The sequence below is a fragment of the Equus caballus genome, chromosome 5 (assembly GCF_041296265.1).
Source record: "Equus caballus isolate H_3958 breed thoroughbred chromosome 5, TB-T2T, whole genome shotgun sequence".
NCBI lineage: Eukaryota > Metazoa > Chordata > Mammalia > Perissodactyla > Equidae > Equus > Equus caballus.
The window spans coordinates 93,369,106-93,386,103 of record NC_091688.1 but is presented as its reverse complement, the minus strand read 5'-3'; the positions used below and the strand labels follow the sequence as shown (position 1 = coordinate 93,386,103).

The window sequence follows — 16,998 nt, the reverse complement described above, 5'->3', positions numbered from 1 at the left end:
TTGGCAGTGGATGTTAGCTCAGGGCTAATCTTCCTTACCATAAAAAAATAAATTAATTAATCAAAGAAAAATTTTAATTGAATAATTGTAGACATCTTAGACAATGCTAAATTTTTCTTTTAAGTAACTTTGTTTCAATATAAGTAATTTAACATTTATTAAAAAGAAGGGAAAAAATGGGGCTGGCCCCATGGCTGAGTGGTTAAGTTCGCGTGCTCCGCAGCAGGCGGCCCAGTGTTTCGTTGGTTCGAATCCTGGGCGCGGACATGGCACTGCTCATCAGACCACGCTGAGGCAGCGTCCCACATGCCACAACTAGAAGAACCCACAACGAAGAATATACAACTATGTACGGGAGGGGGGGCTTTGGGGAGAAAAAGGAAATAATAAAATCTTTAAAAAAAAAAAAAAAGAAGGGAAAAAAATCTAAATATTTACCAATTAGTAAGTCTTATTTAAAGCAATGATTCTCTTAATTGCTTATCAACCAGATGCAACACATCAAAAATCTAAACTTCCCTAAAACTTGGGAACATATTAATAAGAACTCATATATGATGAAAGAATGGTCCAGGTTGTGGTAAGAATTGTGCATCAGTTTTATTTCATGATATGTGTTCTTTATGATTTCTTTGTTGGACTCGTAAAGGTAGAAAAGTGTCAAGGTCAATTTTTGTATTTTTCATCTTGAAAGCATCCTTTTAAATATTTATAAAATGACAAGCATAAAATATAAATAGCAAATGCACAAGTGTATATTGAGATAAATAAATCATATGAACCCAAAATAAAGGAATTCAGAAAGAATGTAAATAGCCTTATTGAAGGACTATTAGTACATATCTCTGTATGTGCTGAAGCGGTCTGATACATCAGTTGAAAAGATGGAGCTGTTATCATTAGATTTAGGCAAGTCAATAGAAGACAAGGGTTGGTCAAAAAGGAATAGTTGAAGAAATAAGGTATTTACTAAATTTACCCTGATATTTTGAATGAAAAAAAGACCAAGCAAGTGTAAAAGGAAAAAGTGCTTACTATTAGTTCTGTGTTCCTCAGAGAAGGCTTTTCCTTATAAGTTCTAAATATTCCTTGGAAAACTCAAGTGGTCTTGTTAAGGAATTACTATCTTTTGGTCTTATTTATTGTTTTATATTTTTTCCTTAATTTTTAAAAATTAATTGACTCTTTTGTTACAAGTTTTAGATTTACAGAAAAATTGAGCAGAAAGTACAGAGAATTCCCATATACTCCTTCCTCCCCTCGCACCCCCTGCCACAGTTTCCCCTCTTACTAACATGTTAAATTGGTCTGGTCCATTTGTTACCATTGATGAACCAGTATTCATAAATTATTATTAACTGAAGTCCATAGTTTACGTTAGTGTTTTACATTCTATTGATTTTTCAAAATGCATAATGTCATGTATCCATCATCACAGTATTATACAGAATAATTTCACTACCCTAAAAATTCCCTGTGCTCCACCTGTTCATCCCTTCCCCCTCCCCACTTCCCCTGGCAACCACTGATCTTTTTACTGTCCCTATAGTTTTACCTTTTCCAAAATGTCATATATTGGAATCATATAGTATGTAGCCTTATCTGACTATCTTCTTTCACTTAGTGATATTCATTTAAGGCTCTGTCATGACTTTTCTTGGGTTGGTAGCTCATTTCATCTATTGCTGAATGAATTTCCATTGTATGGCTGCACATACAGTTTGTTTGTTTATCCATTCACCTATGAAAAGGCATCGTGGGAGCTTCCATTTTTGTGATTCACTTTTACAATATGAGACTACATGCACAGCCAAATCATCTGTTGCCCCAGTGATTACCACAGGATAGAACTCTAAGAGAATGTGAAACAATCTTCTTTTTCTCTTTACTCCAGTTATCGTCTTCTCCTTTCTCTTACATGGAATTCAAAGTCTCAAAAAACTTCAGGCAAGTAGGCATCTCACTTTAAGCAACCTTGGAATAGTGCTCCTCGAAGTATGCCTCAAGTAGCATCTACTTTAGAATCACTAGGGGGTGCCTGTTAGAATTCAGATTCCTGGGCCCTACTTCTGATCTACCGAATCAGAATTTCTAGAGATGGAGCCCTGGCTTCTAAATTTTTATAAAGCTCCTCACCTAGGGTCTGCTCTCACTAAAGTTTGAGAAGCTGACTACTTGTGTATTTAGGTTTTGTTTTTTGATACTATGAGGTAACATGCTTCCTGCTTTTCTGGAAGTCTCAGAAGTGAAAAGAGTAGGATTCAATCTAGAGCATGTGGCCAACACAAGATAGAAGTAATGTTTACAGAAAGGTACTGAGTAGTAGGAAAAATATTTCCTGCTTCCATGTGGATTCCTCCAACATTCTTTAGGAAAGGAAAGCAGGAGTCTTATCTTGGATCTTTACTTAGTCCAGCCATTTTTTCACCTCCCTGAAGGCACTCAAGAGGTTTACTCCACCCATGACATAGATTCACATTCATAAAAAAGGCTTCTAGATATTGTTCCTTTGGAAGTAGGAAGTTGTTATATTTCAGTAACATTTAGTATTTTAAGTATTGAGACCATCATTTCCTGCATTTTTATGTTGCTATCCTCCCCCCTTTTTTTTGAGCAAAATTTATTGCCTCAGAGTGTAGAAAAATTCAATTGAGTTGCTGATTTGTTTTTCAAATTTATGGCAGAAATTGAAGCTTTGAAAGATGAAGCTTTCATTTGTAAGAGCTGGCCTTTTTGAGAGAATAAAAAGCCTTTTGAAAATCAAAAGGAAAAGTCCTAAAAATCAGTGTATCAAATTTATGTCTCAAACAGGAAATTGGAAAGACAATGCAAGATGATAGAAGAACTAGCTTTTCCTTCGCTGGTAGAGGAAATACACACATACACACTGGTTTAATGTTTGAGGTAGTAGAGAGAGAAAGAAGAAAGAAGATCAGGAAAAATAGACTTAGCTGTCCTCAAGAAGGCCTACAGCCCTACCTCCCATCCCTGTCCCTCTGGATTCAAGGTATGGAAACCATGACTGTTTTAGGGAAATCTGAGAGAAGGGAGAGCTTGTGCTTTACTTTGCAAGGTGTAGCCCCGGGAGATTGCAAGCCTCTTAAAGAAGATTATCCAGTATGGTCTTCAGAATTGTACTAAATGCTTGGTCTTCACTGCCAAGCACTGAAGAAGTCAGGTGCCTACTTGAGGGCAGCTTGTCTTGGGAAAACAAAGACTTTCCTCCCTGAGGAGATGGGGGACAGACAAGTGCTGAGAGAAAGATGGTGCAGCTGAAGATGTCTAGTCTTCAAACAAGGAAAACACAGAATGCTTAGGCCAAGTAACCAGAGGCCCCCCTAGTATAGCAAACATCAACAGACATGACAGCATGTACTGATGAGGAGAGATAAGGAGAGTTATATCCAGGGGAGGACGGAGATGTTCATGAAATCAGATACCTACTTCTCCAACTATATCTGATCGGTATGGAAACCTTCCCTCTGGAACTTAGATCACCTTTACTGAGAAAAAGATGTGGGGAATTCTAAATTTGTCTAAGCATTTGCTTCAAAAGAAATAGTTGTTTGAACATTCAACTATAATAAATATGAAATCCGTACCTGTTACAATAAAGCTGTAGCCTCTGGATGGGAATTTCAAGATTGAAATCTATATCTTCTAGGTATAATTACATTTTCCAAAAGAAATATATAGTTAAAATCAGATAACCTTTCTTTCTAGATTTTCCATTTATTCTACATCATACTCTGCATTCATTTATGTCAATAGAAATTCTCATATACAAAGAGAAATGTCCCCATTAAGTAAATGGAAGGTGACTAAGAGAGGAATTATGGGAGACGTATCACTAATAATATCTAGCTTGAACTTTAGAATTATACAGCCCACACTTGGCTTCAGACTCCTCTACCTACTAAGAAGTCTGGATTTTCTCATCTGTAATATGGAAATAATATATACCTTGCAGGATTGTATGAGGTATAAATGACAAAACATACATAAAGCACTTAGGCTAGTGTCTGGCACACAGAAAACATGGAAAATAGATTATTATTTATAATCTTATTGTTCTCATCATTATTATTTTATGAATTACTGTCTCTAGAACTCAGTGTCTTAGATTCTTATCTATGATTCTTTCAACATAATCAAGTAGTATAAATTAATCATGGTCTATGTTGAGAATTTCTGCTACAAACATAATTTTGTAGCTCTAATATAAGCAAAACCTATACTAATTTCTATTAGTAGTATGCTATAGGATGTGAGTTTCCATTATTTGTAGAGAGAGACAAATTCCATCACCAGTCACTCTTTTCCAACTGCCATTACTCTGGCTCAGAAGAAAATGATCCTGAAAGAAGATCTAGGTAGTTTTAATAGCTCTTTGTGAACCTAAGATGAAACTGAACCACTTTCTAGGTTTACCTCTTAAAGAAATGGCCCATGAAGGTGTGTATGGGTATACAATCAATTGATGGAGGCAAATAATCCTATTGAAACAGTTACTGTTTATTTTCGATACAGCTCTTTCAAACAGACTGATTACTTCCCTTTATGATTTCACCCTTGAAAGCACAAACTATTTTGTCCTTTGTCATTGTTGCATGACATTCTGTTTGACAGTCAGCTTATTTTTAGCCAGACTATCAAAGTATTTTTCAACTGAACTGTCACTGCACTTGAACTTGGAATCTTGTAACTGACGAACTGCACTGGGGAAAAGAAGGAACTTCTAACAAATGGGAAATTATAAATCCAGACCAACGCAAACTTGCACTGGTAATTATTCTTCTATCCTTAAATATAACATGGTTTAATACTAATTTTGGATAATTAACATTTCATTGGAATATCTGTTAATTTTTACACACAGGATAAGATAGCATATTATACAAAAGTACTAAGAAGATTATCTGAACTCAAGTTATTTTTCATCGAAATATCTTTAAAGAAAATAGAAAATTTCTTACAAAACTATATTAGTTTCTAGGTATAATTTTATAGAAAAGATTGTGGCGTACTGCTGAATATACGAATTTTAGAATTATATCTCAAGTATCTAGTATTTAAAGCCTGAAAACTCTTGTCTAGAAACTAGAGATTGCTATAATTAAAATGCAATAAAATCAAATGAAATAAGTCAAATATTTTCTTCTATGTAAATATATTATCCAATATCAAATGGGTTCTTAATTGCTACAATTCAATATGATTGCATTTTAAATATAAACATCTGCATTTTAAACTCACAATCAGTAATTTAAATTAAGTATTGTAGAATTCAGAATAAAACCCAGAGTTTTAATTACTTGTATGTTATGATCTGTGTCTACATTTTGCAAAGCTCAGCTATGAATCAATCTCATTTGCTTTCCCTTACTAGATGAATGGAAGAAGAAAGTCAGTGAATCTTATGTTATTATAATAGAAAGATTAGAAGATGACCTGCAGATCAAAGAAAAAGAACTTGCAGAACTAAGGAATATATTTGGGTAAAGTTGTCAGAGTTATTATTTCTTGTATAAGTGTCTTCATCATTTATCTTGTTTTTAGATATATCTGTATTTAAAAGGACAACCCATATAACCTCAGATGTAACCAGTTGTGTTCTAAGCCTTAGAATGTAAGATAATCCCTTCTTTTCCATTCATTTAACTCCTAAAAGGCAAATATCTCCTCTCCTTAAAATATGACTTGCATATTGCATGCTCCCATCACTAAAGTTTAAAATGAGAGGAAACTTAGGGCTGGCCTTTGAACAGAAGCTGTTGCTGATCTGAATGATCTTCTCTGGAACTAGATAATTCTTGTAAGTCATGCCAGCAACAAACAGCAAGACTTCTCTTCCCAAATGGTACTAGCATATTGGCCACATTGTTCTCTTTGGACTACTAGGTAAGTCCAATTTTAACAAACCCTCTGATCTCTTGACATTGAAAAGCTGTCTCTTAATGGAACTGAGTATCGTTCTGCCCCTGAACAATCATATAACAAGGTGTAATATTGGCTTCAGGTTTTCAGTGGATTTTGTTCCATGATAACAAGAGAAAAATAATCTGGCATAGTGTCACAACCTTGGAAGACACAAAATGTTCAGAAAAGAGGGGCAGGACCCTTATATACACAAGCAACCTTCTGGAGAAATTGAATCTGGCACTGAGAAACTAGATGCATTTTGGAGGGTCAGTTTAAGTTAGCTGCCTGACTGAGGAAAAGTTCCATGTCGGCCAATTAGCCATGTTCGCTAACAGCTGTGTTGTTCATGTAACACACTCATGACAAAAAATCTCCTGCTGTTTTACTTGGAAAACAAGGGTAAAGTAATGACCAAATTGCATTATATTTTTCAAAAGAAATTTCAAATATAGTAAACATAAGAAGCTAACATAACTGACAACTAAAATTATCCATGTATGATATAGTTTATATGAAATTTATGAGTGGGTTAATGAGATCTTCACAAGTGTTCAGTTTACGGTTTGGGAAATAGTTGATTCTCTGTGTTATTTGGCCCAAAATGATTAACTCAGCATTGATACTCATGATGAGATACTCTGAGCTGAATTTTGTAAGTAGTATCACATGCTCAGTTATGGGAAAACATTTGAAATGCCTACAGAGATGTGACTGGCACTTTAGTATAATAGATTTATACATACGTATTTATCTTGTTGGAAAAAAGATACGAATATAGAACTTAATCATAAGCCTTATAGCTCTTATTGACTCAGATAAATATGCCAAATGAAATGTGATTAAATTGAAGAGATTTTCCTCAACTTTGTAAAGTCAAAACCTCATTTACTATTTTTTTTAATTTAAGAAGTATTGTGCAAATATGTCAAAACTAATTTAAACAAAGAAAACATATCCTTTAAAGGATTAAGCTTAACAATAAGTATGAGATGTTTTTCTCATTCCATGTCAACAACCAGCAACTGTTTCTACAGCTCCTGCTATAGCTGACTTTTCCTACATTTCCACTATATGTAATAAATGTGACCTCGTTTTTGCTGGTTAGTAATGGGGGTGAGAGGCAAGAATCAGTGTTAGGGAGAGTATAGTTTGGAATTTATGTGCCAGCTATATTCAACGTGTTACTCCAGACACATCAAATACAAGACATTATTTAGTCCTCACCATGACCCTGTATAGGAGATATTATCAATTCTGGTGGATAATAAACTAAGGACTAGAGACGTTGTATTTTGCCAAGATCATAAGGTCAGCAGGTACTGGAACTGTCATTTGTAGCAAGGTCTGCCTGACTACCTAGAGAGGACTCTTCCTACCACACCCTGCTTCTTGCTCCAGGAGTTCACAGTCTGGTTGAGGGCAAACATATATAACCAACTCACAGAAGACAGTCCATGACAAGTGCTAAGTGGAAGGAAAAACAAGGTGGTTTTCGAATACGAAAAAAGATTTAGGGTCTTGATTTATTCACTGATTTTGGAAAGTGTTCCAGATAAAAGGCATAGTAAGGTAAAGATATATTGGCAAGAGTGGATGAGTATCATGGAAAGTCCAGGGGAGGCAAGAAAAACTAATATCTTGACCATTTTATCAAAGTTGAGTAAGAAAGCTATGTCAGTCAGTGTAAGGGTTTTGCAGTCATACAAACAGATTTAAATCCAGTTTCTTCTATTTACAAACTGTGTGTCCTTGGATATATTACTTAATCTTCTTGAACCTCATTTGCTTCTGAAAGGTTAATAATAACAGGATATTTGCAAAATGATGTCAATTAAATGCTAAGTACAGAGCCTAACACACTACTGTGTTAATAGTAGGCATTGAATAACTGGAGGTTTCTATTATCATGACTAATTGGATAAATAAGGGCAATTTGAAAGACTAAAGACTTTGTTATCAAGTGGGAGTAACAAATAGTTTATTAAAAGTTAGGAAATGAGAACAGGATAAAATGTTTTTAAGTTAAGAGGATTTTTTAAAAGTAAAAGTGTAAAATGTTAGAACAATTCAAGGTAGTGCCAAAATCTGAAATATAACTTTTAAAAATTGTGATCAAGAGGGATGTGAAGAGTTTTTGGACTAGAGTATTAGAAGGCTCATCAAAATGGATGTCAAATTCCCTGAGAATAATGATAGGGCATTTTGTGGAGAGGAAGACCACTAGCCTGGTGCTGAAGCCATTAAAGAAGCTGTGGAGATGTCCCATTAGCCAGAAGTGGTAACAAGGGAGCTGAGAGGATTACCCACAGCCTAGAATCGTGTTCTCCAAGGGCTGAGGACCTCCTACAGTGGAGTAGCCGGCAGTGCTTGCCAAAATTTTAGACTCCATGATTCCACTCCATGTCAAAAGAATCAGAATCTCTGGGGATGATTTCCAGAAACCTGAATTTTTACCAAGCTCCCCAGGTAATACTTCTGCATGCTAAAAATGATACTTCTGCTAAAGTTTGAAAACTACACTTCTAGAAAGATATCCAAGTTGCACTGAGAAATCTGCCTGAGGTGATATCAGTGAAAGATTGAGGAACATGAGAATAGAAAGCAAGCAACTAGTATGATCTACAGAGAGCCAAGGGAGCAAGCAAATACATACAGAACCCTCTGCTTTGTCTGGTCCCAGCAAGGCAGATAGCATCATTGGGAAAGAGAGTCAATCATGCCGAGGGCAAAGTTCTGAGGATTTTCTTTTCTCTAGAATAAAGTGATGGATGACAAGGAAAGAAAAGAATGGAGTGCTAAGAATATAAATTGTCTTACTCATTGACTCAAACACCAAAATTTTAAGGGTAGTCAGGAAGGTTAGACATAATGTTGTATGAGACACATTTAATTGAGTATGTAGGACATTTTAGGTGTTAAATATATGTTAGAAACTTTTCCTTTCTCATCTTTATTTATGCCTTATATAATGTAAGGAGTTCTTCCATGATGAACAAGTGTATTATGCTGCCTGATATCCAAGATTTCTTCAAACATGTAGATAGCAGGAAAACTGTATAAGAAATATTTAACACAAGAGTCACGGGTGGAGGATCACTGATGTAAATACAGGTTTGTCTGAGGGATTCTGGGAGTTTTTTGTTGTTTTCATTTGCTGACAAGTTTCTTTATGGTGTTCATGGTAGATACTAATACCATTCATTAGAAGAGATTTTCCAGAGTCAGCCCTGATGGCCTAGCAGTTAAAGTTCAGGACACTCTGCTTTGGCGGCCCACGCCTGTTCCTGGGCACAGAACTACACCATTCATCTGTCAGTGTCCATGCTGTGGTGGCAGCTCACACAGAAGGACCAGAAGAACTTACAACTATACACATCTGTGTATTGGGGCTTTGTGGGGAAGCAGGGGCCGAGGCAGGAGGAGGAAGAAGATTGGCAACAGATGTTAGCTTAGGGCAGATCTTCCCCTGCCAAAAAAAAAAAAAGAGAGAGAGAGGGGCTGGCCCCATGACAAGTGGTTAAGTTAGCGCGTTCCACTTCAGTGGCCCAGGGTTTGGCCGGGCGGGATCCTGGGCGCAGACATGGCACCGCTCATCAGACCGTGCTGAGAGTGCATCCCACATAGCACAACCAGGAGGACCTAGAGCTAGAATATACAACTAAGTACTGGGGGGCTCTGGGGAGAAGAAGAAGGAAAAAATAAAAAGAGATTGGCAACAGTTGTTAGTTCAGGTGCCAATCGTTAAAAAAAAAAGAGAGAGAGAGAGATTTTCCACACCATAATGCACCAAGCCTTCTGTCAGCTCAAATACACAATGTCTTGGTATAGCTTTCACCCACAATACAACCCAGAGCAATATAGTACTAAGCTTAGAAAAGACAAAAAGAACCAAACCATTATCTTGCTCATGTCAAATCATAGCAGCTTTGGAATGAGAGCTTGATGTGGGAAAGAAGGTGAATGGAATGGAATGTTCCTTCACCTTCCACAATAAAGTTCCATTCACTCATAACTTTGGAGACAGGAAGAGAAGGGAGAAGAAGGAAGGAAAGAGGTGGTACATTGTAGTACCATTGTCTGATTATTTCCTTCTCTATGCTGTCTCTGATCTTTATGTTTACCCATATAATAACACTTACTACATGGTATTGTCTTTATCCATTTACAGGTCTGTCTAACCACTAGTATATGTGTTCACTTAAGGCAGCTTCTTTGTCTTATTCACTTTTATTTATATTTGTATTTACTTGTAATATCTATTTCTATAGCACTTGAAACAAACTGACAACTTAGTGCCTACCATATGCTAGGCATGCTACTAGGTATTTTAATACATGTTAGCTCAGGGCCAGCCCAGTGGCACAGCAGTTAAGTTTGCGCGTTCCACTTCTCAGTTGCCTGGGATTCACCGGTTCGGATCCTGGGTGCAGACATGGCACCACTTGGCAAAAGCCATGCTGTGGTAGGCGTCCCACATATAAAGTAGAGGAAGATGGGCATGGATGTTAGCTCAGGGCCAGTCTTCCTCAGCAAAAAGAGTAGGATTGGCAGTAGTTAGCTCAGGGCTAATCTTCCTCAAAAAAAAAAAAAAAAAAAAATATATATATATATATATATATGTTTTAGCTCATATAAGCCTAAATGTAAAGTGCTTTAGCACAGTGACTGGCACATGGTAAACACTCAAAAATGTTCGTTGAAAATTAATCGTCATTGTTTATGTTAACAACCCTCTGAGTTAGGTAATGCAATTACCATTTTATACTCGAAGAAAATGAGCCTAATCAGATTAAACTGTCTTGAACTGGTCACACAGCTTGTATGGTTATGCTGGGGTTGCACCCAACTGTACTTAATTTCAAAATGTATGATCTTCATGATCTTGGTTCTCAACCTAGGACGGGGAAAGAGGTATGGATCAGAATTATCCTTAAAAAATGTTCACTTTCCTCTTGCCTCTTCACAGTTTTGTATATCCTGTGTATTAGAACTGCCCCTATGTGTGGGAGTAGTGGAATATGTTTTACACCCCCACTCACATACCCTGGTGATACGTGATCTTTGAAAACCAGTTATGTGATGGCTTTCCATATACAACTTCCAATTAAATTATTTTGTTTCCATATGTTTTTAAGTCATTAGAAATTTAAGAACTATGTTTTGCTAATTTCATTGTCAAGGCTACTTTTTGTCTGCTTAATATGTAATATGAAATTTGAACCTGTATGAGGAGCTTCCAGAGAAATTATAATTTTCCAATATCATGGCTTTTTAACATAATCAAAAGAACCCTATTGTTTCTCATTTTTAATCTATTTTGGCAGTGAGTATATATGTCTTGGTCAATATTATGTAATATCTCATTTTGATTAGGTTTAATAAATGAACAAAAATAAGTTAAAAGAATGCTCTTTTCCATGGGAAAGCAATATTTAGAGGAAATGAAAAAAAAAAGGAAAAGGGGGGAAAAATGAAGGTTTTTTGACATGTACCTTCCTGATATTTTCTCCCTGAAATGTTGCTCTGAGCTCAGCTGCAGTCCACCACACTTATTCTCCAAATGAAACATCTTCCAAAAACCTACTTTTTCAGAACAATAACCAATTATGGAATTTAGCTATTATGAAATAAATAGCTCCGAAACATTTGAGGCTGACCTCATCTAAGAAGAGAGAAATTCCCCATGAAAGTGCTAAGTAGAATATTGGGAGTGGAGGGATATGTCCTCCCATAAAATTAAAATAGAGTGAAAGTATTATTTGGCATATTTGGCTGGTGCATTTTACTAATTAGCAACAAAACAAACAGCAACAACAGCAAAAATACCTCAAACCGAAAAGCAGAGAATTACATTGCCCCAAGGCTGTCTACCACTCTACTTCTTTTCTTGCTTGTCTAGGTAAAACTAGTTAGGAATGACAATTTTACAGGAATATCTTGTGAAAACTTCCTGAAGCAGCTTGATCTCAATCTCTGTCTTTCTCTCTGTCTCAGTCTCTCTCTCTCTCTCTAGCTTGCTACCTCTCTTGCTCTCACTATCCCTCCCCGCTTTAGCCTCCTTCTATTCTTCCCTCCCATATCATGTTGCCTCCACCTTACCTTTCTCTTTCCCTATCCCCCTTCTCAAATGCAAAGCAAAACAATAAAAAAGTGAAAACAATCAATATTGATGCTTTAGTAAAAAGTATTATTATAGCAGCTAATACTTAACAAAGTCTAACTCATTTAAACCTCACAATAACCCTATGAGATAAGAATTATTATTGTCCCATTTTTATCATCCTTAGCTATTCTTGCTCTATCTGCCACCAAATCTCTATAATGTTTATTGTATGAAAATATACTTCATATTGTTAGCTTGCAGATTTGATCTAGAAGATATTAGAAAAATTTGTTTCTAGATATTTCTTGGGGATATATCTTGGGAACAACCTTATTGATAATTTTTCTCTTTCTATTGTTTGGGGGGAAAATCAGCAGCAGCCACAAAGAACTACGCAAGAAGTTACAACCAGCTATTTGAAACCTAAATTATCAATTTTGGAAATTAGATGATCCATAAAGAATACTTACCTCTTTCTACCTTCTTTGCTTTTCCCTAAATTTCAGCCAATGAATTAATTTAAAAAAATGTATCTACCTATATGAATATCTTGGACAATAGTGTGTTATTTTTTGTCAAACTGTTCAAATATTACATTTTAATAAGTTTCCACTTGTGGTCTTGTCAGATATCTTCTTGATGAAAGGATGAGGTCATGAGAAAGAAGTTTAATTGGATCATAAAACTGCATATTTTTCTGAATAAAAGGTGAAGGCTAAGAAAAGAGTTCATTATGATACAAGAAAGAAAGTAACCTTTGGGTACAGAACTACCATTTTTAATGATTAAGGACAGAATTTACTATTAGAAATATATTCATAGTAGTGACTTCATTTTAATTAGGAACTTCATTCATGCCCCAGCAAGCACTATGAACTCATTAGGATATGTTAAGTTACACTATGGCATGGTAGGTGATGAAAAATGTAAGGGGAAATTAAAAAATAAATTGAGCTTAGGGTATTAGAATACATAAGTGATGCTCAATTGGCAGTGAATTTGGCATACACATTCCTTTAGAAGAGGCAAAAGAAGAGAAAATGAACTCTCTCTCCTAGGAATGATTCCTTTAAAATCTTGAATATTTTAATTGCATGTATCCAAACAGAAACATTTGACTAGAATTTAATGGGAAGTAAGAATTAGGATTCAAAAATATAGCCCCCAAAGTAACTCTCATTAAAAAAATACATTACATTCCAGTTCTTAAAGTTAAGATAAAAATTGTACTCTTCAAATTGCGCTTGACTGCCAAATATTGTGAGAGTCTATTCTCTGTTGATTCATTTTGTTGGTATTAATAGAAGTTGCATGAGTTCAAGGAGGTCAGAATTCAAGGGAACAGAAACAACAGGCAGCAGCTCAGTGTTGAGCAAGGAACTCTTTAGAACTGTATACTGAGTCACTTTCTGAATGGTCAAATCTAGTTTAAGATTCAATGAGCTAAAGAATAATTGTTGAATAAAAAGTCACTAATATAATCGTGCTTTCAATTTTACTTATATAAACAATAGACTTTCATTTGGTGTTTTTTTTTTAAATAAAGCAATGGATATTAGCATCTTATATTTTCGGTTTATTCAGTGTTTACTTTCTTTTAAAGTTGATTGGGGCATTAGAGATCAGGACTAATGCTACAGTCAGTTTCAGGAGCCTATCTAGCATGCTTATTCCCAGGACTGATGCACTTAAAGGATCCAAGAATTAGTGGGTAGTTTATATCAAGCTGACTGTTGAAAGTAACCTGAAGTGAGCATTAAGAGAGGTGGAGCACACAGTAGGTCTTCAGTAGGTGTTGTGCCAGACTTAATGCTTCATCAAAGTTAGATCCTGGAATAAGAAAGCAGTAGAGGCTACTTTGTCAATAAAATGACTTTTAGCACAAACTTTTTTTCCCTCTGGATTTTTTGTTCTTTTAATACCTCTAGTGTTGAAAATAGCTTCCTTATGGTAATGATGCCGCTTGATTTGCGTTACAAAACTGTGATTCTAGTACTTGCTCTGAATCACTGATAAGTGCTAGGTGTCACAATAGGGAACTTGGTGGCCAGTTTTAAAAACGTGAAGACAAGGTCAGAGATTTTCTAGGAGCTTGAGAATCATTGTGAACATAACATACTTATATCTATAGAAATAATTATCAAAATCAGGAATTTTACAGGTTGTCAAATGTGAGAGGTTGAAGAAGGTCAAACTTGGTTTGAAAATTGTGCTAAAATTCTCCCAGGACTTAGACTACAAAAGGAAAATTGTACATTCATAGTAAACTTGATAATGATAGTAATGATAACAATAAAGTAACCATTTGTTGATAACATCATGTGTCAGGCACTGTAATAAGCACTTAACCTCATTTATTCTTCACAACACAGTGTCATATATATTACTTTTATCACTTAATAACTGAAGAAATTGAGGCTTGAAGAGGTTAAATAACTTGCCCAAAGTGGAGGCAGGGAAAAAACTACTTAAAAGGCAGAAGCAGGATAGGATTTCAATGCTGGTGTAAATACAAGGACCAAGCTTTTGAGGATGACCCACACTGCTGAAATGATTTTTTCCAGTTTTAAAACATCAAAACACAGCAGGTATTGCTATATAATATCAGAGATACACATTGAAAAACTAATTTCCTCAAGGGTTTATTGCTACAGAGGAGCTCCCAAGCTTTTTCTTCTTTCAGTGTTTGCCATTAAGTTTATTATGGTTAGCCCAAAAGAAAGCAATCTCTTCCCTGTTTTTCTCTTAGGCTGAAGGTTATATAGTTGTTTATATTTAACAGAAGGCTTTCCCCTCCTCCCCACACCAATACTTTGTTTTCTGTCTCCTGATCTTACTGTGTGTTTTGTTTGCTGGATAATGGCAGGACCAAGGACCAAGCATCTCAGAGCTTCCAAATCATTGTCAGTCAACATCCTCAATTGCTAGGCACAGTTTTCTTTCCCTTTTTATTTACGGACGTTGATTTCCGACAAACTTTAAGGGAAAAATCCAGTCTACTTATCTGTAAAAGCAGAGTTCAGCTCTTCGGGAAACCTGTCCTTTTTGAAGTTGTAAACACAGGGAAGACCTCTGTGGATGCATTTCCAGGTCTGGGCCGTTGCATGCCCCTCGTTTAGTGCTACCTGTTTAGTGAATTTCTCCAAGACATCTCTAATGCCATTGGCTGTGAGAATTTAGAAGCCGGGCTCAGGCAAAGTTTTGATGTGGAAACTTGTTACTTTGTGAAGTTGCTGCACACACCATAAAATAGCTATACTTTTTAAAATTAGTCTCACTTTAGGTAGACATTTAAAATGGTGGTATTTTCGTCAGAAATAGTTTCTTTTTTGCATCCTTCATTGAGCTGGGGGAAAGTGAAAATAGGAGTTAAATTCCTAATTTTTCATGAAATTCTGGATTGCTTGCTATATTATATTATTAACATTTGTGCAAATGACTCGGAGTTTATTGTACTTCTGCACATGGCATTCCACAGCACGTTTAGTTATATTTCTCAATATGAGTAAGCATGTCTGTGAACTTTGCCGCTGGGAGGTTGAACATAGAAAGCAAGAAAGTTGGGAGGGTGGGAAAGTTCTGGAATATTCCTATGTCCATGAAAACAAACCACTGGGCCTCCCATTGCTAGTTAAAACATTTCACTGAGGTCTTTCAATGTCCCTAGATTTAGAGGCTTTCTCTTTTTAGCAGCACCCTGGAGAATAGCACCTTTTCTTTTTCTATTTTAAAATTCCATTGGCTTTTGAAGTTCTTAACTGGGTGACTTGATGATAATGTTCTGAATTTATAGTACCTTTCAAGTATAAGGACTTTACAAATGATGTGGAAGGCTCACTCTCCAAAGATTATGCTTTCTCACTAAAGCTGCTGAAGGCTTAAATAGGTAGGAGGCAGCTTGAAACTGACCTGGGAGGCCAATGATATGATCTCATTTCCACTGAAAAATGTCCTGGAAGTACCAAGGACCTCAAGAGGTCATGAATTTTAGCTTTACATTCCTTTTCAAAGGCTACCTATGGCTCTCTAGGGCCCTCCTGGGACAATGGTATTTGTTCAGACACAGGCAAGGATTTCTTTAATTGAATCACTAACACTACTCCTCACCTGGGATGGTATGATGGTACCCTATCAGAGTTTAGACCCTCTTTATCTGTGAAATCTGACCCAGTCAGAGTAAGAGGAAACCTTGCTTCAGGCAGAATTTGTAATACATTGGGATTGTATTCCTTTCTCCAGTCTTTTTTCAAAGGATACTTTTTATTTGAGAGAGAGAATTTCTTGAATTTCTCCATAAATGTGATGTGAAATTTTGAGTGTGAGAGAAATGAGTTTACTTTCAAATGTCTATGCTTTTTATTTATATATAAATTTTAACTCATCGAGGTGCCCTGAACAGTTCAAATTATATATAGAACACAGAATTGTTCATGAAAGTCTTTAATTTAAACTTGGTCTCTCAAACTTTCAATATTATTTTTTCTCTTGATTTTAATTATTCTTTATATAGAGGTATATTTAAAATTTTTTTTCGAGGTAGGAAAGAATCCTAGAAAAGATATACTTCTAAATTTATGTTATAGAATTCCCATTTATAATTTTTCAAATGAAAAATAGCAAACTGAAAGATGAAATTTGTGATCATCTGTAAAATATTGTTTTCAGCTCTGATGATGCCTTCAGTAAAGTCAATTTAAATTACCGCACGGAAAATGGGCTGTCTCTACTTCATTTATGTTGCATTTGTGGAGGTAAGTGCTTGAAACTCAATAATTTATAAACTAGTTATATGTATCTCTGGCCAGTGATTTTAGCTGCTTAATAGTCTACAAGAGAATTCTGTTCATACTCAATTTTCTCTGTTGCTTTGCTCCTACATCCCTGATAAGCTTTAGTTGAACCAGACAGATATTCCAATTGATTTAGTTCTGAATTTAAGTTTCATTGTGTTCCCACCCTGAACTAAGTCACTT

General features: G+C 35.7%; 1 protein-coding gene across 8 annotated transcripts in view; it reads left to right on the top strand.

Annotated features, from left to right (window-relative positions):
• Positions 1 to 2,867: 2,867 nt before the first annotated feature.
• Positions 2,868 to 16,998, top strand: part of TNNI3K (TNNI3 interacting kinase) — a 265,432-nt gene continuing 251,301 nt past the window's right edge. For 3 of the 8 annotated variants that reach the window (XM_070266394.1, XM_070266393.1, XM_070266391.1), the window contains exons 1-2: positions 4,693 to 4,785; positions 16,691 to 16,776. Coding sequence is in view for 4 of the 8 variants with exons in the window: in XM_070266387.1 (XP_070122488.1) it covers positions 4,746 to 4,785; positions 5,390 to 5,498; positions 16,691 to 16,776 (235 nt within the window). In the remaining 4 variants the exon portion in view is untranslated. 8 annotated transcript variants of the gene reach the window in all.